The sequence below is a fragment of the Pocillopora verrucosa genome, chromosome 3 (genome assembly GCF_036669915.1).
Source record: "Pocillopora verrucosa isolate sample1 chromosome 3, ASM3666991v2, whole genome shotgun sequence".
In the NCBI taxonomy this organism is placed as follows: Eukaryota; Metazoa; Cnidaria; class Anthozoa; order Scleractinia; family Pocilloporidae; genus Pocillopora; species Pocillopora verrucosa.
This window is the reverse complement of record NC_089314.1, coordinates 7,694,778-7,719,155: the sequence shown is the minus strand read 5'-3', so window position 1 is coordinate 7,719,155 and position 24,378 is coordinate 7,694,778. Positions and strand designations below refer to the sequence as shown.

The following is a 24,378-nucleotide window of genomic DNA, read 5'->3' as shown; positions in this document are numbered from 1 at the left end:
CCGTTTGTTTTTAGCAAACATTTATTTTCTTGCCATAGAACCATTCCATAGGCCGAAACGAAACGTTTCGTTGACAAATATTCTACATCGTAAATTATCGTAGGCAATTAATCAAACATGAACATCCAATATCAAATTTATATCATTATCAGGCAAGCCGACTGTTTCAAGAACTTTTCCTTTTGTCCAAGCCTAATCGAGTGTAGGGGAACCACATTTTTTCGTTGCCTAGCTATTTACGGAGTCTTTTCCTCGTGAATTTACAATTCTTTGAGAAGAACTGTTGTTGAATCTCAGTATCAACTACAAAACACGGCATATATTCGTGTTCTCGGCGTGAGATTCTCAGCACGCTGAATTTTGGTTTCACCAAACCTCTCTGAAAAAAGCGCCTCAAATTTCTAATTCAGTACTGCGTCTAAGCCAACAATTGAAGGAGGAATGCATGTGCATTACGTATAGATAACACCTGTGATGCAAATGCGTAACATGACGTATGCCTTCGGCAACACTGCAATGGTATTGACAGAGCAACTCAGCGAATGTTTAGTACATAAACGTCTTTAGACGGCTAGTGCGTCAGCTGATCATGTCCGCGACTGAGCTATTGTCCGAAAATTGAATTTTTTGGCCGATAAGCTTCGAGGACAAATGATAAAATTTTCAAGACAATATTTCAGCCAAGAAATTATCCCCCGAAATACCAACATGCCAGAAGTGAATTTATTTAATTCATAACCCTCCCATTAATTTTCATATCGCGCGTTGACAACAAAAATTTTGTTAATTTTTTTTTTTACTTTCCGGACCAGCATTTAAGATCAGTTTTTTAATATCACTACCAGTGAACTACTCAGAATAACTTAATTCTTCTCACAGGTTCAATAAGAAAGATAAAAAAGTGAAACTCGAATGCTGGCTTTTTTCCGCTGTCTTGCTTTCTTTTCGACGGAAATAATCGGGGGACAAATGTCATGTAAATGGTGATTATTACGTCAAAACTATCCGGTGATTTTGTACCACGTGACGTTAAGTAGTCAATAGAGTTACACGAAAAGTTATGGGTGGCTGATAACTAGTAATATCCTCGACCACTTGACGTTTTTCATTAGAAGAATAGAAAGATGCATGTGTGTAAGAGACAGAAAAACGAACCCATGAAGAAAAGGAAGATAACTGATTTAGTACTTCACATTGTAATAGTGTAGCCATACTGGGGATACTTGTTCATTTGACAGTGGAATAATCAATAAAAATAGAAATAAAAGCTATCTATGAGTCAATAAAGAAAACAGTCATTCATGCTGTTGACAGCAAAGTTTCTCAGCTAAATCTGTGCGCTTAACAAATTCATGACACAATCCATCATGTAAGACCTTGTATGTTGCAGCTGAGCCATCCTTCTCTTTCCAATGTCGTAACATTTTGTAGATTTTTTGACGCTTTTTCTTATAGTCATCGTCAAACGCCGTTAAAGTTGCTTCCTCAATTTCGAGACGACGCCCGAGTTCCTGCCAATTTTCGAGTTGGTGCGAAAGCCACTCTACATCTTCGTCACTGGGAACTCCTTGCTTGACTAAAAGCATAAAGACATCACAGAAAAGCATTAAGATGAGGAGATAGCGAGTAGTACGTATGGCAACTATTTTTTTTCCCTTTTCCTGGATCCCCTCATTTTTATTTTACAAAGGCAGGGGGCGGGAAGATGGGGTTGGGAGGTGGGGGTTAACGGGCACGCTTATAGATATGTCCTTATTTTACCTGTTAAACGAGTTTTTCCTTTCTTTGGAGTTAAAGCGTCACGCGGAGACGATTCTTTATTTCGACCATCTGCATGATAACAAACATAAACAAATCATTAGACCAGATCTTTTGAGCCAACAGATTCATTGTAGCAATGGAGCTTTTTCCTTTCCTAATGAAACGTCTCCTGAGGAGTTTGTTTCAAGGACAATTCGTGCCATTGCATCATGCGTCCCTATTGTGCATCATTTTACACGAAATATGCACGTCCACATATGCGAACAGAAGATTTCTTGTTCCTTTTCTTCTGCCAGGCAGAAAAATTGTCATCGCCATGTAAACGGATTTGATGTCCCACTATTTCTATCTCTACTTTGCAATCGACCGAAAAGCTTGAAAAAAACATTTTCCATACAATAAGCAACTTAGGTAAGGCCACTCTAAATCTTCGTCACTGAAAAATTCTTCCTTGACTAAAAACATAAAGACATCACAGCAAAACATCAAGATGAGGGGATAGCGAGTGGTGCGTATCGCAGCTATTCATGTCATTTTGCTGGATCCACCCATTTTTATAGAGCTCCTGTATGTTGAATTGAAGTCAACAGCCAGGTAACATTTCTGATCCAAGAGCTGCAGTCATTGATCAGCGCATGATCATAGGTCATTGACCATGTTTTTGATTCAGTTTGGCAATTCGGTTCCAGCACATTTATTGAAAACAAAACTAAAAAGCATACATGACTAGCTTGTGACTGCAAGCAAATATACTGTAGGCCTATGAAAGATAAAAGTTGATCTGTTCACCTTGGTAATGTGGCCAATCTTCAAAATCATTGCATTGGTTTAGAATGCTGACAACAAAAGAAGCTGCTGTTACACTTGCAAATGTTTGCCAGTTTTCGTTTGCTTCAGTTCCATCTGCATACCCTGAAATACCCCTGATAACGACCCATTCCATTTTCAGATCACGTGCTGCGCTGAAAACTCCTGAGACAAAAAAAAACAAGCTTTTAAGAATAAAACAACAAATTTTCTCCAACATCTACTGATTTCAACCATTGTTATCATGTTACCATTGTTATCAAAAATTTGTAAGGAACTAGAGATATATTTTGGAAAGTTATGTATACTAAGTACCGAGCTAGTCCCTGTAGCACGAGCTTCTCCCAGGGCCTATACCATTCAGACACTAAGACTGTACCCTTACTCCTTCCACATGTATATGAAATAGTGGACAGTTCATCAGTAGCCATCTATACTCCTGGGTGTAGAGACACACTGTGAGAGTAGAGCCTCCCAGCCAAGACTACAACACAATCCCATTAGCCCAGGGCTTAAACCCAGACCTCTTGATCTGAAGTCCAGTATGTTCACACACAGCCAGTGCTTCTCTCAACACTGGCAGAAAAGCTTACCCACCACAACTGATATCATATAGGTATCAATTCTCTCTCCCTAGATTCTACTATACCCGAATATCTCTTTGAGCAGATTTTAAAGTAACAGTTACTTAAAAGGAAAAGGAGACCTTACCCTCTCCTTGTGTCTCAATTGCAATTGCTTCAGGAAATGACTTCACTAGTTCATCTCGTCGCCACTCAGCTTGTACGAGCTCTGAACCACTCAAAACCTCACCACAGTGGACTTCAACTTTCCTTTCTTTAGGATTTTCTAGGGGTGGATTCCAACCATGACCTGCACATTCGATGAGTTCAGCGATGTCTCTGCTTACAGGAGTTATGAACCCACGAAATTTCTTGCCATCCTTTGCAACCTTCTGATAGGAATAAGTTGTGAGCTTTTTTGATACAACCACATCCCCCAGCTTTGTCGATTCCTGATTCATACCACTACAGTGGCCTACAGAAAAGACAGCTTTTGGCCTCAGCTGAGTAACAGCATTTTTTACAACGATCAAAGCACCACCAGGAACGTTAGAACCCTCTGAGCATTTCATCAAAGCAACTTTCAGTTTGACATCTTTATCTTCACCAATGCTGCCAAAGTATACTAAACCAAGCCCTTTCAGATAGCTTTTGATTAGATCATTAATGTAATAGTAGCAACTTAAAAACTCAACGTCTTTCACTGTTAACAACAGAATGTCAATTGGGAGTTGAACCTCCCTCCAATGTTTTTTCGACTGGGTAAGCTCACTTAACTTTGGAAGATTAACACTGATCTTTGGTGGATCACCATGAGTGTTCCTGCGAGTGCTTGCTTCCATTCTAACTTGTAACGATGCCAATCAGCTTCTGTAAAAGAAACAATACAGAGCAATTGATAAGATACTTTGAACACTTGAAGCCATTCTATAGAACATACACTAAGATTGTTGTCGAGCTGTACATGTTGGTTGCTGATCTTAAGGAAAAGTACAATTTGAAATAAAAAAGGGAGGTACCATGCTCTTTTATGAGCAGCAATACCTTCTAGATATATTTATCATATATTTGTTAAATTGGTATTTCTGAAATGTTCCTTTCCCTGCACTAAGAATTGGTTTATAATTGTTTGACAGAAAGAAAATAATTTCCCAATTCCAAGAAAGAGAAATAATGGTACACAGGAGGTCTTTAAGCTCATTCGCAAGAAAATGACAATTTACATTTCTGGTGAGCTCCGATTGAGAAAAAAGGCACCATTTTTACGAAGCATGCACCATAGTCACATGTGAAGTTATACACAGTGAGGATTTTTATGCAATACTAACGAATGACAATTGAATTTGCAATCTCTTTGCCGGGACACAATAATTAGCCTCCAGAATATTATACTGCCCATTGAATCAAGGTTTAAGACAACTGCAGAAATTAATTTATTTCGGTATATAAGTAGCATTTATTTACTTCTGGAAAGAAAATTTTGAAGATAATGGCCATAAATCATATGCATATGCACCTTGTATTACATAGAAAACTAAAAATACACATCATGTGAGCAGAATGTGAAATTGCAACCAGCTGGCTGTGAACCCTTCCAAAACTTCATATAAGTCACATAAATCCCCCACATAATTACATATCCAACATATACTGTATGTCACACGTCCCATAAATGTCACATGTATGTGCAATCACGTCAGAATCTTTACATGTATGTCACATAAAGGCAATATTTATCATATATACACATAAATATATAACAGACACATAAGTGTCACACATAATGTAACAGACATGTAGTTTTGGTAAGGGAATAGAGGAACTTACTGACTTCCCCTCTGCTTTAACATAGCTTGGTTGTAAAAAAAATTGTGGATCAGCTTTGAAAAGATAAAACCACCTCAGTCCTAGTTTAAGACATTTTAAGTTCCCCAGAGGGGCGATTCGATTTGAGTCTCCGCACACAGTGGTTGGTCATTAAGTATAATTTTTTTCTAAATGGTGACTAGAAGCCGTGCGAACGAAAATAACGATAGTGCGTACGATGCAAAAAGATAAAGAACACATGGGATTGGACTCATAGTGTCCTTGGATCACGAACCTTGCACGTAACTGAGTAAATCAGATAAGTTATCACCAGACCTAACGAATAATCAATCGACAAATAAACGTGATCCAAACTTTAATATCTTAGCTAAAACAATCGAAACCTGCGGCTTAAGTTATTCACAGTAGAGTTGACTGACGAAAATCCAAAGAAACAATTTCAAAATCAAGGGAACGAGCAGAAGAGTATGACTATGACAATAAGTCCCAGTTTATCTCTAAGTCCAAACATCTCCCAGCTATCGATCGAATCGAGTGGAACTCGAGTGTTTGGATGAAAACAAACATTTATGAAAAGAATTGTGCGCTTGTAATACGTTCATGTTAAATTTTATCATAACAAAGTTTGGATATAATGCGCGCTGTCATTGGTTGAAAGAATGTGCTCTATCAGAGTACAAAGCATGGAGCTGAGCTAATGCTGTCACGCCGTATGCCAAATTGTACTATGTTCGACCTTTTCCGGGACTTCTCTCTAGTTTTTTTTCCTCAGTTGAAAGAAAAATTTCGGAACAAGCAAGCCAGCAAGTAGCAACAAAAGAACCCAACAAGAGTTTGTAAACATGCCAAGCGCCGTAATTTACGTTATTATAACGTGAGCAGAGACGAAAATCCAGAGAGAAAACGCAGTGGAGACCGAGTATTGAAGGTTTTCACGCTCAGTTAGATTGCAAGCTTACGTACGGTAATAAAAATCAAACTCAGCTAACACTCGTATAGCATATATAGTTTCATGTTCAAAAAAAAAATGCAGAACAAAACAAGAATGTTATGAAAAATATAGCCAAACTGGCATAACTGTTGAAATTCATACTAATCATGAAGGTGTCAGAGCGACTGCGATCATGCCGACTGGTCCATTGCAGCTAGCTCATCATCGCGATCTCCGGTCATCGTACCGAAGAAAGCCTCAGAAATTACATCGACCGCTCTTCGAGTGGACAAAGAGCTTGCTTTTATAACCTTTCCGATGCGTTGAGTGGAAGGCAACATCAGTCACAGCAGGCTAGTTTTACGGCGCTGTCATCCTAGCAGCCTTCATGTTCTCGTGAATTCGGCTGTCGTTTATTCTTAAAACACACGCCTTGAACAATTTGTTTTCGTCACATGAAAACTCTTACAATTTGGTGAAAACAAGAATTTTCCCGGCAAACTCAAAAGAAAAGTTTTGCCACGACAAATTTTTGTTACGCCTCTTGCATCCGCATTAAAATTTTCAGAGTCAACAAATTCCGTCAGCGTCCGTCTGATCTGTTCATAAGATCGGCCAGCATAGTTGCCAAAGGATTCCACTTCCAATTTTTTTAAATCATGATTCTACAATCGATCCCTGAGTTTTTTAGCAAAAGACAATTTTTGCCTTTCTAGTAAACTAATTACAGTTGAATTACACGCTTGTCGTGGCTTATACGAAACGTGATTGACAACGGTTTCTCATGGTTTTGTTTATTGAGACGATTTTGCATAATTTTTACCCGAGACAAATTTTGTTGGCGATGCGTCTGAAGATTTTTCCGCTTCGGCCAAACTCGACTCAAGAAGTGGAGAGAAACACGATTGTTTCTTCTTAAACTTCTTTCGTGCTCTATCCTCTTCGTGCGTGCTTTACAACAGAACAGTAAGAGACTGATCATGCGTGTTACCACAAATCTTTTGATCTGGCGTAGGCTAAGAAAAACGATCGCGTCTGTGAACAAAATTTACGCCATAGTTACCACAAACTAATCTTACCTTGAAACCTCCGCTATAAACGTGTCTGATCAAGACTGTGTACATGTAGCTATCGCTAGCATAAACATGATGGCTGATTTTTCAACAACTCCAACACACTTGGTAAAAGACATGCAAATGTTTCTGGGAATTGTATTAATAATTAATCAGGTCTCAAAATGAGCCCTTATCGCTAAGTTACTCTTTGGAATCAGACAGTGACACTTCGTGACATTCCTTAGGTATTTCATTCCGCTCTTCGCTCTCTGTACGTTTCCTGTTAAAAATAATTTTCTTTCGATATTCTGGAAATTTTTCATCAGGGTACACAGAAAGAACTTGAGTTTGTAAGGTTTTTTTAAGTACCACACTTGTGACTTGACAGCCAGGACGCATTGCGCGACCGAAAAATGAAATACGATGCAACAAAGGTGTACAGCCTAACACCGACCTTTCTTGATGCATCCTTATAAACCAATTTCGTCATAGCTGAAACACACATTCTTTATTTGTTTCCTCCACTCAGTCTATTCCTCTGACTGAATAACACTGATGATCAAAGGGCTTCGCGGTGAGCCAACTCGTGAAGAAAACTGTTTTATGTTAAACCCTTGTTCAGGAATACAAATAACTATGGGTCACCAGACAGCAGCTTTTCCAAATGTGCTCTTCCGCGACAAATCTTAATGATACATATCTTCTCAATTGTTTTTATCTCTTCGCTTTCTTCTCTTTTATGCATAAATTATGGATATTTCAATGAGAAATGTCGAATGATAAGGCGAAAAATACATGAGGGGACGCAAATCGTCTGCACTGTAAGTACATATCAAGCTCTGTAGGTGGTTTAATCCCATTTTAATCCCATCCGATCTCACAATTTACGAAAACTTCATTATTCTTGTGAAAAATGATAGCCGTCTTATTGAAACTTGATGACAAGTATAAGCCGGCAAAGAAAACAGTGCAAAAGCAATTATCTGTCACATCGATGTCAGCAGCAACAGGATTATGACACCTTGCAGTCCCCATACATTTTCTTAGACTAAAAGTCTAAGAAAATGTAGGGGACTCTCCGGGATACTTACAGTACAGACGATTTGCGTCCCCTCATGCAAAGGGAGAAACGACCTGTCACAATAAACCACATTTTTGTTTTGTTAAAGGAAACATCGCCAAAATGGTGATGCAGTCAGGCATATGCCCTTTTGAAGCGAAAAATAATATTTTCAGCCTTGCTAATTTTTTTACAGAGAATTTGTTACCTAGAAACGTTGATATTGGGGTATGTATTTCATAGAAATAATATTTATTGTCGTTATATGATATGCTGACTGACATCTGATATGGTACAGGCTGTGCAGAATCCATTCAAAACGCTACTGACCCTGACTGTCAATAATGATATAATTGTAAACATGTCACATCATATCATGATCAGTGCAGGATAATAGTCTACCCCGGTGAAGTGTAAGTAACTTGTATATATAACCTCGTGCAGGTATTTTCTTTGGAGATCAAAGTTTTAAAATGATGTTTGCTAAGTTTATTTAATCTACAGATATTCTCCTTGCTTGGTGAATTTTCAAAGTCTGATACCTCCATAGAGGCTTCCCGAAAGGGTTCTTCAATTAACCGAAAACAATTTTGCTGAAACAAATACCTCTTCCGAAGCGAAAAACTCTCCGGAGCGGAATATCAGCCTCTGGTCCAAAGATTTAAAATCATATCTCCCCCCCCCCCCCTCTCTCTCTCTCCCTTTTTTTTTTTTTTTTTTTTTTACTACTTAAGATGAATTCTTGAATTCTTGATTACATTGCTTGACAACGGGCCTGCATGTTTACGTCGGAATGCTGAAGTTCATCTCCTCGCCTTCAAAGTGCGGCCTGTTGAATTCAAATTTGAGGTACTTGCGAAACTCTGATACCAAAAGAATACCACGGAAAATAAAGAAAGAGAGACTCAAGGATTTTGGGTCAAAGTATCAGCAAATTAACATCATCATGCAGAAGAGTTACGCAATAGAAATACTATCGTCCCCAATCTTCTCGCGGTTACATTATGGACGGTGACTACGTTGGAAGAAGGAGTTTATCAAAAGGCTTTTAAAAACGCGGAGATACGAAAGTTTCAGTTTCCAGAGTTTAATACAGAAAAAATCCAGCTTTAAAAGAAGGTTAGTGGATAATATATTGTGATGAAGGTCGTTTTGAGGTCATATCCGACATACGGCGCTGTTTGAACGAAAATATCCTCTGTCTGGGTGCGATAATTTATGAATTGAGTAATGGTTACCAAGTGTTTCTATTTCCTACCATATATTTTCAGTTCTGGCATCCAAGTCCATGCTTCACAAAGTGATTTGAAGTACTAAACTAGTAAGAAAGCGTCCAAACATTATCAAAATCGATTATCAGTCGCTTGCAATTCGATTGCCATGTCGAACTGACAGAATAACACCCAGCTTTAGCTTTTCGATGAGCGAGAGCGAAGCATCTTGGCCATGGAAAGTTGTTATTTTAATTCGTTGCTTTAGCCTTGAAGAGTCGGTTTAAATCCATGACATTTAAATCAGAAGTTCTACTGCTGTTGTTTGCCTAACTTTCATTGTTTTAAATGATGCAAGGTTCACGAATTTTCATTAAAGCCGGAAGTGAAGCGGAAGTTAGGAACTGAACAAAAACACTTTCTCTTTTGAATGTTGGCGCGTGTGACAAATAACTTCCTTTTTGTCACCCAGTCTATGTAATTATACACGCACGAGATGCAAATTCCAACTCTCTGTGACCATGAATGCATATAAAAAGTCGGCGTAGAAAAATTCGTTGAAATACACAAAAATTTTCAAGCGAATCCTGCATGAAATCAGGAGCCATTACTAAGTAAGGGGCTCCTGCATGAAATACATTCAACCAAAAGGGAATCTGCAATTGGTTCATTCACGTTAGCTACGATGTACTTGAAGGACAAATCATTATCAAATCATATATTGGTTATTTTTGGGGGGGGGCCGCATTTTGCACACATGAATTGGCAGAACAGTTTCAAGCAGGAATTGATCATTCGTCGGGCTTGTTATTGAACCATTTCAACCAGTGTCACCATACAAGCTTTCAAATGTTTAAGCATTTGGTTCTTTTCACTATTTTATTTCAGTTAAGGTGAGTTGTCCGTCAGTATTTTTGTCCTTATTGTTTATCATTTGCATGTATTTTCGGCGGTAACGGCTGCCAAAATACATTTATCCATTTCAAAATTGTGGTGACTTTTGGTAGAGGGGTGGTGGGGTGGGGCCTAGGGGTTAGCAAGAGATTATTAATTCTTGGGGGTTAGCTAGTTAAGCTGTTGTTTACATTGCTATCGATTCAGCCTGATTTCTGTTTTGATATGAAATATTTAAGTCTGTGGACGCGGCCTAATTGGTCGATAGATGTGATCAGATGTGAGTGTTTAAAAACGGCTGTAACGTTTTAGATGTGAGCGTCAGTCAGTAAAATATTTTTTTAGAGCAATAGTGAGCCTTCCTCAAAAATTATGCAAACGTGGGACGGATTCGAAGGTTTGTGTAGCTGTCTCGAAAGCTCTCGACCCCCTAAAGTTTAGATGAGATTACGTAAACAAGGAAAAAGTCCTAATCCGTGGTTTACACGTGAAATTGTGTAGGGATTCTAATCAGAGACAGGGCTCCGGGAATACCATGGCGGCCATTCCATTGTGCATACCAAACAACTGCAGCTGGGATGAAACATCGGGAGCGTTCCAGCGCGACTCGAGTCAGCCCCGCACGGGACTTCAGCCTGTAAACCCGGCACTGCGGAAACTTCGGTCCATTGGCGGACCAGTGTGCGTCGTGTCGATAGCCGGGCCATGCAGGAGGGGAAAATCGTACATCCTCAGCAGAGCGTTCGATCAAGGGGACGTGTTCCCACTGGGGCATTCGTTTGATCCGGAGACCATGGGAATTTGGCTGTGGGTAGTACCAGAGAAATACAGGGATGCTCAAGGCAGAGAGTTCACCGTTGTGCTGTTGGATTCCGAAGGAATTGATGCAGTGAGTGCAGAGGGTATTAATGATCACGCCATATTTACACTCAGCGTTCTCTTGAGCTCTGTATTAATTTACAATTCTGTTGGCGTTCCCACAAGAACTGATCTTGAGGGACTTGAGTATCCTTTTCGACTCTACTACGTATTAATCTGCAGCTGAGTGTGCTCTTGTTATCTCTTGTATGTGTCTATCTATCTTTCAATTATATCTATCGCTCGATGCCTACGTTCAATTAAAGCATGTGCAATCTCGAAAAGTTACATTTAGCTTTCTCTTGTAGTCTTTCATGATCATATGCATTGGTTATTCGTGATGAACATCTTCCACAAAATGGTGCAAGTTATAAAATGAAAGGAAATTAAATGTTTAGATGCCTCAACGAGTGCTAGTCACATAATCAAGATTTCTCAGCGGATTCAAGTGGTCTCAGGACAACCTTTAGACAAAGAAGATTCACAGCACGTGTTTCCTTCTTTTGTGTGGCTGCTCAGAGATGTTGTGTTAAGTCTTCCCAAGGGCGTGGAAAACTTAAAAGCGTATTTCCTTGAAAAGGTAACCGTACCACAAAAGTTCAGAACTTGCCGTTGGTGAATGGAACGGAACTGTATTAGTCCGAACTGGTAGAGACAGTTATGGCCAAATTTGTTCTGGGGAGGGAATTTTGAGTGCTGCATGCTGCAGGCGATGTTGCAAATAATTTCAAAACCCCTTTAAATTTTAGACTTGCGTTCAGGCGCTTGACTGTTCACAGGACTCTTCATCTTCTTGTGGAGCGCTTTTCATCTCAACCGGTACTTACAATCAATTTTTTAGGCTTTCACTTGCTCAGACGGGAGTTATAGCTTTTCTCACAAAACTTTCAAAACTGTGCGTTTTGCTGGACAACAGCACTCTTTCAAGAAAGGAAGAGAAAGGATCCCAACAACAAGTTTTCAAAGAAGGTCTCGATTTGACGTTAGCGTGCTCCTAAACTTTCATGTTCTTCATGTTTTCTGTCGTTTAGGTCTTCAAGATGCGAGGTCGGCCTAATGAAAAGTCTCAAAAGGTCGTGGACAACATTCTGAAGTTCTTTCCTGACTTTGACGCCTTTCCCCTCTCCCCTCCGTCATCAGATGCTACACTCATACAAAACTTAAATGAGAAGGGGAGGCAGGGGGAGATTAGTTCATCATTCAAGAAAGGAGTGGAAGAGTTCAAAAAGATGTTGCACTCAAAACTAACTCCCAAACGGAGTTTTGTTGGACAAGGATTTGTCACTGGAGAAGGTTGGCAATTTTTGTAAAGTTTTTAGAGACAGTCTAACGCTCTAGTAATAACTTTTTTCAAGAAAAAAAATTAATTTGTCGTGGGGTGCAAGGAATCAAGGAAATATGAAGAAGGGATTCTTGTCATACACGTAAACCAAATGTCAAGCACTCTCTTTTTTTAAGTTGTTATTTTCATTCAACATTGATTTTCTTTAATTTGTCCCCTTGTTAGTTTTTACAGCTTCCCTTCTTCCTCCATGAAGTAGCCACTAAAACCTTCAAAAATACACGATTAAAGTATGTATGCATTATACATTAATAAGATACGTGTTTGGATTAAATGAAACGCAGTCGTGGAGATGTCAAAATTCAAACGCCCTTTTGTGATAGAGGGTCAATTTTCAAGGATTAGAGCAAGATGACTGCCTGAATTTTGAGCCAGATGAGTTGTTTTATAACCATTTACCCGCTTGTGTCTTATTCACAGCTCTGGCAACTCTGGTCGAAGAATATGTTCAAGCTGTAAATTCACCAGGGGCTGTTCCAGTTGTTGAGAGTGCATGGAACGTGTTTACCAAAACAAAATGTACTCAGACTCTAAACGATGCTAAAGCTCTGTACGAGTAAGTACTACTAAAAGGCTTGCCTAAATAAACCGGAATTTCTATACGCGCGCAACTCTGCTTCCATAATGACTCCGTTTCCGAAGCGGCGATCTTTTAGTCAGCACCACAAGTGTTGTAAGGTTGACCTTGAGCCTATTTCATTTGGGTTTGCGCAGAAACTCATTTCCGTTGGCGTTTTTTTTTTTTTTTTGTTGTTATTTGCTATCCCAAGTGATCAGATCTCAGAAAAGATGGTTTTCTTCTACACTCGGAGAATCGCTTGATCAGTGCAAAAGAATTGCAGCTCTGTAACCGAAAACTATAGATACTCGCTGACTTGAAATATGCAGAAACACTGAAGGAATTTATTTCTGCTGAGTCTGTTGATTACTGCTCAGGGAATAAGATCTGAGATCATAGTCGATTCCTTTCGGCAGTATTTCAAATTTTTTCATTTCTTGATTCAGTGGAGGGATACGAGAATTCAAAGAAAAGGTGTGTCTTCCCTGTGACGACAGAAAGATTCGCAATGCTCATCAAGATTATTTGTTGGAAGCTCTAACTTTTTTTGAGACTGAAGCAGAGGACACGGCTGTTATGGCCCGGTGGATATACATCGAGGAGTTAGCGGTAAATAATGAGTTCGATGTAGATATTTAGATTCATTAAGCTGATCTTTAACCAACAAAGAGTAACTATATTTAGCTTGTTTATAGCTGTACGTTTGCTTATACCACATTTTCATAACTTAAATAAAAACAACAATAATAACAACATCGATGGACAGACGGCTATAGCAGTGCTGCCTGACGAGAAGCTTTCGCCTATATTCTCCATTGATAGCTAAAAGAGAAACTACAGATTCCTGCCAGCTGTCATAACCTATTCATTATAATTTTCGCGCGATTCTATTGGCTACTAAACATCACGTCGTATCAGCTCCTATCCCTCATCAAATTGTGATTGAAATTGGCTTTGATCATTCTTATTCTTTTAGTAAAACAAACATGATAAGATTTCTCTTACAAGACAAAGTCGAGGAAAGTGTAATCAAGAATACTTGGGTCATCCTACTTGCTATTCCTGTGGTTCTGTATGGTCAATTATTTTTTCACGCTTGTTAATTGTTCACTCTATATTCCAACATTAATCTTAAGATCATTCAAATTGTTTGTTCTTCATTTTTACCCTTTTGAGGGAATTAAGGATGGTGAACTCATGGTGCAATTGCCGCTCTCACCCCTGTAGCCCGGTGTGCGATTCCTGATTCTGCTGGCATATGTAGGAAGAGTTTGTTATTGGTTTCCTTCCTTTCTTTGAGGGTCGTGCTCTTCCTTCCACGCAAAAAATCACTCCGATCTCCTGCCAGTGGATTAACCCTTTAACTCTCAAGATCTCATTAACAATTCTCCTTACTGTCTGTCATATTAATCTTGTGATGTTAGTTTGAAGCATTTGGTATTGGATCAACTAATAATCCCTTATGGTCACTCATGGGAGTTAAAGGGTTAAGAAACACTCTGTAAATGCGCCACTGCTGAATTGTATTATTTCTATATAACTAGAACTATACAGACGAAGCTGAGAGTGCTTTGTTAAGAGAGAACAACAATCTGACCGAGGAACAGTGCAGTGACCTGATGAAAACGCTACGCGTGGTGTGGTTGGACCCAGTCCTCAAAGATGTCCATGATCCCAATGATCACGAATTCTTGATTTTGGAAGAGCGATTGAGGTCTGTTTATCAGAAACTTGACAGCGACTTCAAGCAACAGGCCAAAGGAGACAAGAGCTTATGTTCAAACCTAGCTTACATCTATGAATTGGTATGGATAGTTTTTTTTTGTTCAGGGTACAATGAAGTTCCTGTTTCATACTCTCCCCTCTAACTCCCTCACCTGATCATTACCGCGGTCTATGGAAAGGTTCGGTTTGCTTACTGCATACACATATTGCCCAAAACAACAAGAAAATAAATGGCATTCCACGGTCTACAACCATTTACTTTTTACCATCATTTAAAGTAATATTCAGTTTGCAGTTTTAATCATAATTCTCGGTCGCGAAACATAATTTTTTTTTCTAGTTTAACGGACGTTGATGAAACGTTTTAGGAATGAGAAAAGGTAACGCGGGAGGCGTTGCATAATCTGTGTCTGTATCTGAGCAACTGCACCTACCCCTTCCCTAACCCAAAAACAGCCAATTGATAACAAGTAAGGGTTGATGTTGTTTTGGTGGAGGAGTTGGTGCGCAGTTTCTCAGATACTGACATTGATCTGTGTTTCATTACACTGACAGCAACATTTTGAAGAGATGAAGAAACATCTTGCTCGACTTAGGACAAGGAGGAAGTATTATGAAGATATCTCCTCCGAGAGAGCAGCAAGAGAAGTTGAGGCTGAGGAGACAGAAAGGCTAAGGGTCAGTTTTTTTCATATTTGAGAGCCCAGATTACCAAGCTAGATACCTTTCAGGCAGGAGGAAGAATGATACACTTTGAACATTGGTTATTTATATGCGTCATTCGCTAAGTTTGTTTAGATTAGTGGTTGTTAATATTTGAAATGGAGGTGACTATTGGATTAATGTTCACCGAACCGCAAGCTAAGGAAAAATGTTCATTAGCACATGATAGCAAACAAGTACGATTGCTGATATCATGAAGCTCGCTGAGTGTAGATATTAATTATAATAATGGTCATGATGCTGCTTTTCTTTCGATATGGCTACCTGGAGTGGTAAAGTTTCGACAAACAATACTGCTGCTATTTTATTATTTTATTTTACCCTGATGATCAACAAAAAAATATTTTTTCGCTCGAAGTACAAGATTTGAATATAAACGAGTTTGGGTTTCTGGATACTTCCTTTATCTTAATTCAATATAGCTGATAACTTTCCTGTAGCAGTAAAATACATTTTCATGTATTTCATTGTTACTTAACTTTTTTCTTTTATTTATTTTTTCACTTTCATCTTTTTTTTTTTTTTAGGATGAGAACTTGCATTTGGTAGAGGACAGAAAACAAATCGAAGGAAAGGTAAGAGCTTTAGATAAAACTCTATCAACTTTTTCAATTAAAGTTTTTTATGATGTGTTTGTAACAAAGTTGAGAGGAATCAAAATTTTTTTTAATTTCGAGTACGAGTCAGTCGCCCATATCTTAGCAGAATTAACTATCCTTCATTTATCTGAGAGGAGATTTTGAAAGGTACATTTGGCATTTGCAGTAGAGTCTTGCTTCGTCGACTATTTTATAGTCTGCAATGCATAATAAAGTTAAGGTAATAAATAGGAAGGTTCTCGTTTCCACTCTGTGTTTCGGAGGTGAAAACTTAAACAAAAACTTAATTTAATCTTTTCCACTTTTATTTCACGACATTCGTTTTACAAGGTGCTGTCTGGTTAAAAGGTAACCTATACTAAGTATCTTCAGCGTAAGTCGTGTTTTGAATTGATAACAAAATACAAACCCAAAGTCTTTGTATCTCAGATAACTCGCCTAGAGGAGAAACACATCGAAGATCAAAGAAACATCAAACGCATGGTTGAAGAACAAATGCGAACACAGAAAGAGCAGGCCGAAGCTGCCATATCCGAAGCGAGGGAAAGATCGACAGCTGAGAAGGAAAGATATTTACGACAACAAAGAGACCTTCAAGCTCAGATAGATGCAGCTAAACGAAAACAGCAGCAAGATGAACAAACCATAAAGAATCTGCGAGATAGACTGAGGAGAATGTGATTAAGACAAAGAATGAAACAAGAGAAAATTGAGGACATCAGAGAAAAAATGAGAAAAATGAGAGAGAGAACTGCTTCGATTAAACATCGAGTTGGAAAAATGTCGGTGATGTTTATTTATATAAGAGGATGTATGAATCAACGTTCATGCGATTACGCGACCTTGTCTTTTGATTTTATCATTTCCACAACTTTTCTGAATTTTACGAAAGTGTTCACTAAAAATTCTGATTTTGCCTTCAAAGGAAGTTTTACTACACAGAGGATCTAAGTTTTTTTTCTCTTCGCACTCGTTCTGCCTTGCAATAAAAAGAAGAAATAATGTAATCAAAATTTTCAAAAGTAAAACTAAAAAAAGAATGTGACTCGTACTATTCCTAGAAATCCTTGTGACAAAACAGTGACAACTATGGATGATCGGAAGGCCTGACAAATGAATAATTTCATTCGCCATCTTTATTGATGGTACCTTTTCCATAATTCACCTTACATCATATCTACAAACCAAATGGATTAGATTAATTCTACACCTTTTAAATATTTAATGTTTAGCAGATCCAAGGAAAGAGTCTGAGGGGCCTGGACCCTCCTACAAATCAGACCTGTAGGTATTTTCATTACTTGCCTGAAACCAGAAATATAACAACGACAGGAATAAATATTACATCTAAACTTGAAGCACTGAAATTTCACTTATCTTGAATCATACTCTAGTTTAAAAACAAAAATCCAGTTTCTGAAACAATGTTTGCCCCTCCTTCAACCAAAACTTCCTGGAGTCGCCGCTGAAAATATTTAGTTTACATTTGACCAAATTCCTTAGCTGACATATTTTTAAAATTTTCTTGCAGTTAAGTGTCCTATCTATAGCATTCACAGTCTAGTCTCCAATATATAACAATCCTACCGGACACGGTAACTTGTAATGTTACAAATGATCTGCAACAAATTAGTTTTAACAAGGGACTCATTCTTGAGTAAATTTGGTCCCTTGACAAAAAAGACTTCCGCATGAAAATGGCAAGAATGGTAGTCAAAATCCTTAGTAATAACTAAGAAAGACCTATCTGTGACTACTTTAAGCTGAAATATCGCACTTCAAGGATGATTGAGGAAATTATCATTAATTCTCTTAAACTGTTAGTAATAATTATTGGGTAACCGTGATAGCCTGTATTTCATCTCTGCTTATTTTTACATGAGAGTCTCCTTCAGCTTTCCTATCCCAGATGAGTCTTATGCATAGCAGATAAACATATAATGAGAAGCCTAGCTATATTCAAGTAAAAATGGAGCATTAAGCTAAGGGAAAACCGACTCTAAGCTATCTTAAACAAGTACATGCCTTCATCTAAAGTCTAACAGTTACATAAATTCCTCATGAGCCTTGTAAAGTTCCACACACACATGCTAAGCCTCTCGGTCAAAACATCCTGGCTCAAGTTTGAATATAATCAAATATTTTGCGTTTCTAGAGCGCTGGGAAGTAGGAGGCCCTCAGACATAGCCAGGTCCTCTTCCTTCTGCTTTTCTCCCTCGTCACGTTTGTGGAGATCGTGGAATCCCTTATAAGTTCGACGCAACCTTCGCCAAAGAGCTGCGCATAATGTGTTTGGTGCCTAATGAGTATAAAGAAAAAGCTAAACTTATGTTCCTGCATTAACAATGACTCAAGTGTTCTTTACAGAACTTCTGGAATGCCAAGCCCCTCTCCACTCCTAAAGGGTTTTATGATATCTGAGCCTGATATAATTATCAGAAGAGGAAAGACAGATCTCATGCACCGATATTGCAAACAAACCTTCGCTGCATGTAGGTTATCGAACTCAAATAACGAGTGACGCAAAGGGAGTCGAAAAAAGGCTGGAGGGGGTGCACCATTAAGGTGTGACGTAACTGATGGGAGACGTAAAAATAATCTTGCAGCAAACAACGAAGAAAAAGGCTTATTATTAGTTTATAACGTAATGTGAACTGTTAAGAGCGCAAAGTAAACGATATAGCAGATTTTTTATAACCGTGATATTATATTCGAGAACTGAAACCAATCAGTACCCACCTCGTCATCTTTAGACTGGGTGTCTTTGTAAGACGCATAAATCAGTTCCATGGACAGGACAATCAACCCAGCAGCCACGCCCACTACAAGGGTGATGAACACCCCAGCCAAGTCACTAAACTGAAGCTGGTCACCGCCCTCCTCAGCAGCTTCCTGGGCTGCCTGTGTCTCTGCACCGCACACGCTGCGGCTTTTAAACCATTTCTCTTTCATGCGCTGTAAGAAGCCATCTTGCTGCAACTCCAACATGGCTACACTAAAGTTATGAGTGTAAAGTGAATTGCGAGGGAGAGCGAAGCCATAGTTGATACTACCAAATGGTCTGTGGAAGATGGATCAAAATAGATTTAATAGAGACAATTCTTAGATTAAATAGAGGGAGGGGGAAGGGGGGAACGGGAATACTCAGAATTGATCCACTTGCGCATGCCCTATATTAGACGTCTGTGTTTGCATACTGATTGGAAAGTGCCATGACACAACCATGTTCAACCTAAGAAATTTCCATATTTACCTTTCGATAAGAGTCAGTGTGTTACACGGTTCTTGTTGCACGTCATATTCAAGTACTGCCGAGTCCCAAATGAAGGCATAATTTTCCGTGTTTCGCACTTTTTCAATCCCAGCTGTATGATTCTTTTCCAGTGTTCCATGACGCTCGATGAAATCCCATAGTTTCTCGTAGACTGGGAGCTTAGCCTCTCTAGGAAAAGGAAATAAGGCAATGTTGGTTTATTTAGTTCACTGGCATCTGAGAAAAAGAGAGAGTCTCCCCTACGCAAAACTTTTTTAGTTCTTGCTAATCGTTGCTAGGCGATTAGCTTCTCATTTTATGATGCTTTGCGAGCAACGAGCTGGGTTTAAGCATGATTGGAATCTTTTAGAGGAATTGGAAAGGCATGGCAATTCAAACTTGGTATCATTTTTCTTTTATTTTGAACTAGCATTTGACTGTTAGTTATCCATCAAGTTAAAAAGAAACTAAATATATGAAATAAGAAAGGGCGCTCCTTTTGTAGCAGCAGAACCTTCTGAATATACAATGACTCCATAAAAAACTCTCATGTTTACATGTGTAATTTTACGAGCGCTTGCAGTGAACGCACTATAATCGTACTCAGTGGTTCTTGTGTCAGACAAATCGACAAAAATTCCACGGGCTGATGGACCGGGAGGGGGGGGAGGGGGGAGGGGGGACTGAATATATGGGAAATGGGCTTAATTAGTTCAACAAAATAGCTTTCAATTTTGTAAAGAATGAAATGCCCAGCACCATCTGTAAGTGTTAAACATGAACTACACCGTTCTCAATAGGTATATTACTAGCTGTTCATACTTGAGCATTGTAGCCAGCTGACCACGCGCGGTTCCAAATTTTACTTTGTTCTGATTGGCCAGATCTTCAATGTTCGTGATTGGATTTTCATATTTGTTGATGGTCAGGAACGCAGCCAGGTTAGCGGTATAAGTGGCACCAAATATGGAAATAGCAAACCACCTGAAGCAATAGAGGTTTGAGAAGACGATCATTAATTTTTGTTATCTCAACGACCACTTGATAAAAGCACCGGGAACGCAGATTATTATTTATGCAATGGACCGCACTTTCTACCGGTTTACCGGCGTAATAAACCACGCGGGATATCGGGAGAACAAGAGAAAAGTTTGTAAATTACGAGCCGGAGGCGGTAAACTGATAAAAAGTACGACATAATATTTATCAAAAATGAACTTGAGTTTTCTATGGGTTTACCAATGCAATAAACGATAGGTTTTTGACCAATAAGAGTAATTGTATTATCTTATTCATTGAATAAATATATGTACCATCAATAAGCGTTCTGGAGGCTCATTGACTTGTGTTCCGAGGGAAATATTCTGTGAGGATTGGCTTATTGTTGGAGCACAATGTTGTCACACAGCAAAGTGACAAAAGTTAAATCTAAATCAAGGAAGGATTGGTCAAGATTTAATTCTTTCCCGTGTAATAGAGCTAAATGTCATGATCAAAGAGTCCAACACAAAATACCAGTATCATAAAATAGTTACTTTTATACATAATTTGTCTTGGGTTACACCCTCGTTTCGTAAACACGTGCCCTATCTTACCAAGCTAATGTAGTCGCTCTACCAGATTGAGAAATCGGGTGCAGGTTATCTGGAGTCTGCTCTAGATAAGAGGCAACCGCTGCCCAGAATGAATGAAATAACGAGAGGGTATTCTTCGCAAGCGCTTCCTCGCTGCTGACTTCCGCTGATTGTACCACCTTGCCATAGTAGCCATACGGGCTCAGTCGGTCATAGATCCAAACCACAGTTCCTATGATCACTGATGAGCTGATGATGGCAATCCACAAAGTCTTCTCAAAAGGATCTAAAAATCCCCAGGTATTCACCTTGTTTTCCATGTCTGTTTTCTTCATAACTATCTTGAATCCCAGACTGTAGTAAGGTTGTGTAAAGTCCACTGCTTTTTCGCGTTCAGGGCTGATGATTATAGTGGAAACGGCCAGTTGAGCTTTCTGTGGAGAGTAAATGGTCAGTTGGTAAAGAGACATCGCAGAATTTTCACCATTAAAGCAACATAGAAGCTTTATATAGGGTACGTAGATGTGTACAATTTGCACTCTTCAGCCAAGAGGCCCATCCAGCTGGAACTTATCCCAGTTTGTGTAACGTAGAGAATATGTTTAGCTCTCACTCCTAGATGGGATGCAGTTCATAACACGCTATTTCTCCCACCCCTCCTCCCCTAGCATTCTTTCAGGACTGACTCCTTGACAGTGCACTAGTTCCTATTTACACTCCCGGGTGTTGAGCGGCATTATGACTGTGGTCCACGACATCATCTATGATCTAATATTAAACTGACGCACGGCAAAATGGAATGTTTTAGTTATTTAGAAAAGCGTTGTATTTAAGTAGTTTCCTGAAAGCTTGCCGAGGTCGGTAAATGCATCGCCGCTATGAACGATTACACAATCTTACACATTTCACCTTTCTTGTCAGCTCCCCAATAATTCCACTCCAAGTACCATCACTCTGCTGGTCACCAAAGTTATCTCTCAGTTCCAGATGATATTCAAATTGTAATTTCTTCTTCAGCTCGTCTAATAAGTCAATACAGAATCCCTCGTATTCTACATCTGAATTACTGTTCGTGGAATTTTCTTTTTTCATTACGAACGGTGGACTCTGAAAAGAACATTTAAATTGAATAGCATCAACGTTTGTTTTACAGCTCCGTTAAGCCCAGTTTCCATGTAATCGTTATCATCTCTTTCAAAACAATATATATCGTGACGATTTGTACGATTACTTGGATTTGGGACAATCAGACAGGATCCTCTTCTATCCAGAAGATGCTAACTGTCGCGTTTTCCGGGAGATATGAGATCTTCTAATATTGCAGAGTAGTCCTTTGTATAGTCTTCCTTGTCGTCCCAATTTTTTATTTTTATTTTCATGCATTCATTTTTTTTTATCTAGTTATCTGTTTACATTTTCACGAATTGATTGTAGCATTTTGATTGTGCCACAATAAACTCTAACCCCCCACCCCCCCCCCCCAACATTCTGTAGTATTCTGATGATCTCCTCTCATTGGAGGCCAATCTTCTATATACCCCACTTACATCCTCTGAAATCATGTGATCCTCCTAAAATCCTCTAACTAAACAAAGAAATCTTTAGGAACTCGAACCGCCGAGGGAGAAGAAAGACGTTTGGAAATATTGAGGAGTCTGAACTGACTGAAATTAAATTACTGAAAATGTGCGTGAGTGGCTTCAAGTTCTAATTAACGGCAAATAGAGTTGTAAACCAAACTCGAACTAAAAAGGCCATAGAATGCTATCAAAAAGGAAACTTGGCTGCTTTGAATGCTTTTAAACATACCAGGGCGATTAGCACTTTGATTCTGCTGTATTTTAGCTCAAGACTTGCCAGCTTTGGTACATCGAGGTTTCCATCTAACCATACAATCGGTCTTTTTCTGTTCATTTTTAACTGCTGCTGCGTGCGGCTCCATTGAAAGTCTCCTACCTGCCATATTCAGAAAAACGAAATCAAATTCGACATTCAAAAGGCGAAGTTGAAAGTAAAAGTTAGTTTTACATTACTTCCAATTTGGAATCAAGAGATCAAGATAGCGTATCAAGAAAAGTCCATGACAACTTGAATCATCCGTACAACGCACGTAGTGCGTTTTAAAAGTCTTGAGAAACCTGAGGTCTATTTCTCGAAAGTCCTGGTTAACGTTTTTAAAACGAATTCTGTGGAATAATTGAGCGGATCTTAGTCCAAAACAGGGTAATTTTGTTCCCCGATCTTCCTTATGTTTCAACTCCAAAACTCTCAATATATCTTGATCTTGAATGAAATACAGCTACAAGAAAAATCAACTTTTTTAGCTTGTAAAGTTACCTTAAGTTTAGAGATAACGTATTAACAATAATGAAATAGCCCTCTTTCCAAAAAAAAAAAAAAAACCCTACCTCAACCCATTTGTCATCAGTCTGAAAATTAACCACATCGTACACGGTTTCCCCTGGTGATCCAGTCCTACTAGTAAAGCTAATATTGTTCATAACTCCCGGAGCTTTTACCTTAAAGGAGAAGGAAAAAAATTATTCTAAAGACTAATAATGTAACGAGCTACCGTATCGCTTCTCCGGTATTGGTTAGATCACGATAAACCGACATGCACGCGCATTGCAAAGGCGAAAATCGAGTTGAGAGAGCAAACCTTGCGATTATAGAGTTTGGCTCAGGCTAGAAACAAACGTCTCCTACAAAGGGGATCAAAACTCCTTTGGAAAGTTGTGGAAAACCTTCCATGAGGAAGGAGAGAAATATTACGGATCAATTTTGCAAAATTCAGACATGTTCACCGACCTTTCTTTTACTGCAGAAAGAGGAAGACTAGTCAAGAACTAACCGCAAATTCAACCCGCATGTGACGCCAGCTCCGGGAATCGAACCTGGGCAGCAGCGTTTTGGGCGAGCACACTCGTCATTGCGTCATCCCCCCTTCCCTAAGAGAACAAGTCATCTGCGTCATCCCCCCTCCCCTTAGATAAAAAGTCGTTACGTGGCGTAATTGAGTGCGAGAACAACTATGCACAGAACACTGAGAATGTGCACCGAAACACCAAGTGGTTACCTAATAAAAAAAATTTAAAAACCTCAATTTATTGTAAAATCTTTCTTTTTTTTTCGGAAGGACGGAGTGGAAGAAGGTTGCTTGATTCTAATCTAACTGTTAATTTCCATTTTGGCTAACGAAAGCTCTGCAAAGATCACGTGCTCAAATCAAGTTTTTCCTCTTTCAAAAAATTATTTAATATTCGATTTGAAGAAGAAATCTAACCCTTTTCATTTTGTCCAGAAGCATCTTTCCGTCTATCCACGGTTTATCAGATCTGCACAGTCCATTGCCAACAGGAGGCTGCGAGAGTGATTTGTTCTCAGAAAGAATTTCTTCGATAGCCCTGGCGACAGTTAAAACAGCGTCATAGATCCGTCCTGACCGAGCCTGTTGTAAATGAAATAACAGAGGACACATTAAAAAAAAAGTTTGTTTAAAGTCTTCTTCGCAGCCGTGGTTCGAGATATCACGCATTTAGGCCCTGAAAGATTGTACTAGTAAAAGTAGCATCTTATGCTACTAGCATTGCTCTATTTTTTCCTAATTTACCCTCGTTTTTCAAAATTATGGTACTT

General features: G+C 38.9%; 3 protein-coding genes across 7 annotated transcripts in view; 1 reads left to right on the top strand and 2 right to left on the bottom strand.

The window, feature by feature from the left end:
- The window catches only part of LOC131793396 (death domain-containing ATP nucleosidase-like), a 48,575-nt gene extending 41,458 nt beyond the window's left edge, over positions 1-7,117 (bottom strand). Inside the window, exons 1-5 of one of the 5 annotated variants that reach the window (XM_059110808.2) lie at positions 6,969-7,113; positions 3,280-4,001; positions 2,551-2,733; positions 1,762-1,830; positions 973-1,576 (exon numbers count right to left, since the gene is read on the bottom strand). In XM_059110808.2, coding sequence (XP_058966791.2) covers positions 1,296-1,576; positions 1,762-1,830; positions 2,551-2,733; positions 3,280-3,973 — 1,227 coding nt within the window. In that variant the 5' untranslated portion in view covers positions 3,974-4,001; positions 6,969-7,113 and the 3' untranslated portion in view covers positions 973-1,295. Of the gene's footprint in view, positions 1-972; positions 1,577-1,761; positions 1,831-2,550; positions 2,734-3,279; positions 4,002-6,051; positions 6,644-6,712; positions 6,847-6,968 lie in introns of those variants that run through there. The other 4 variants (XM_066163715.1, XM_066163714.1, XM_066163717.1 and 1 more) reach the window with 4 other exon arrangements.
- Positions 7,118-8,986: 1,869 nt separating this feature from the next.
- LOC131793393 (guanylate-binding protein 2-like) lies at positions 8,987-17,273 on the top strand. The gene is made up of 10 exons (XM_059110802.2): positions 8,987-9,123; positions 10,611-11,114; positions 11,385-11,547; positions 11,999-12,260; positions 12,730-12,865; positions 13,315-13,477; positions 14,413-14,673; positions 15,149-15,271; positions 15,844-15,891; positions 16,345-17,273. The coding sequence occupies exons 2-10, from the start codon at positions 10,645-10,647 to the stop codon at positions 16,594-16,596; spliced, it is 1,878 nt and encodes a 625-aa protein (XP_058966785.2). The 5' UTR covers positions 8,987-9,123; positions 10,611-10,644; the 3' UTR covers positions 16,597-17,273.
- LOC131793394 (glutamate receptor ionotropic, kainate 2) overlaps positions 17,008-24,378 on the bottom strand; it is a 15,336-nt gene continuing 7,965 nt past the window's right edge. The window contains exons 6-14 of the mRNA XM_059110804.2: positions 24,026-24,190; positions 23,151-23,261; positions 22,552-22,698; positions 21,652-21,849; positions 20,764-21,176; positions 19,991-20,152; positions 19,169-19,357; positions 18,655-18,976; positions 17,008-18,214 (exon numbers count right to left, since the gene is read on the bottom strand). Coding sequence (XP_058966787.2) covers positions 18,050-18,214; positions 18,655-18,976; positions 19,169-19,357; positions 19,991-20,152; positions 20,764-21,176; positions 21,652-21,849; positions 22,552-22,698; positions 23,151-23,261; positions 24,026-24,190 — 1,872 coding nt within the window. The 3' untranslated portion in view covers positions 17,008-18,049. The remainder of the gene's footprint in view (positions 18,215-18,654; positions 18,977-19,168; positions 19,358-19,990; positions 20,153-20,763; positions 21,177-21,651; positions 21,850-22,551; positions 22,699-23,150; positions 23,262-24,025; positions 24,191-24,378) is intronic.

Bases quoted from the DNA above. Each gene is read 5' to 3' on its own strand.
- LOC131793393 (XM_059110802.2), top strand. From the start codon at position 10,645: ATGGCGGCCATTCCATTGTGCATACCAAACAACTGCAGCTGGGATGAA. The intron at 13,478-14,412 runs GTAAATAATGAG...CTATATAACTAG, and splicing joins TATACATCGAGGAGTTAGCG to AACTATACAGACGAAGCTGA. The intron at 15,272-15,843 runs GTCAGTTTTTTT...TTTTTTTTTTAG, and splicing joins AGGAGACAGAAAGGCTAAGG to GATGAGAACTTGCATTTGGT.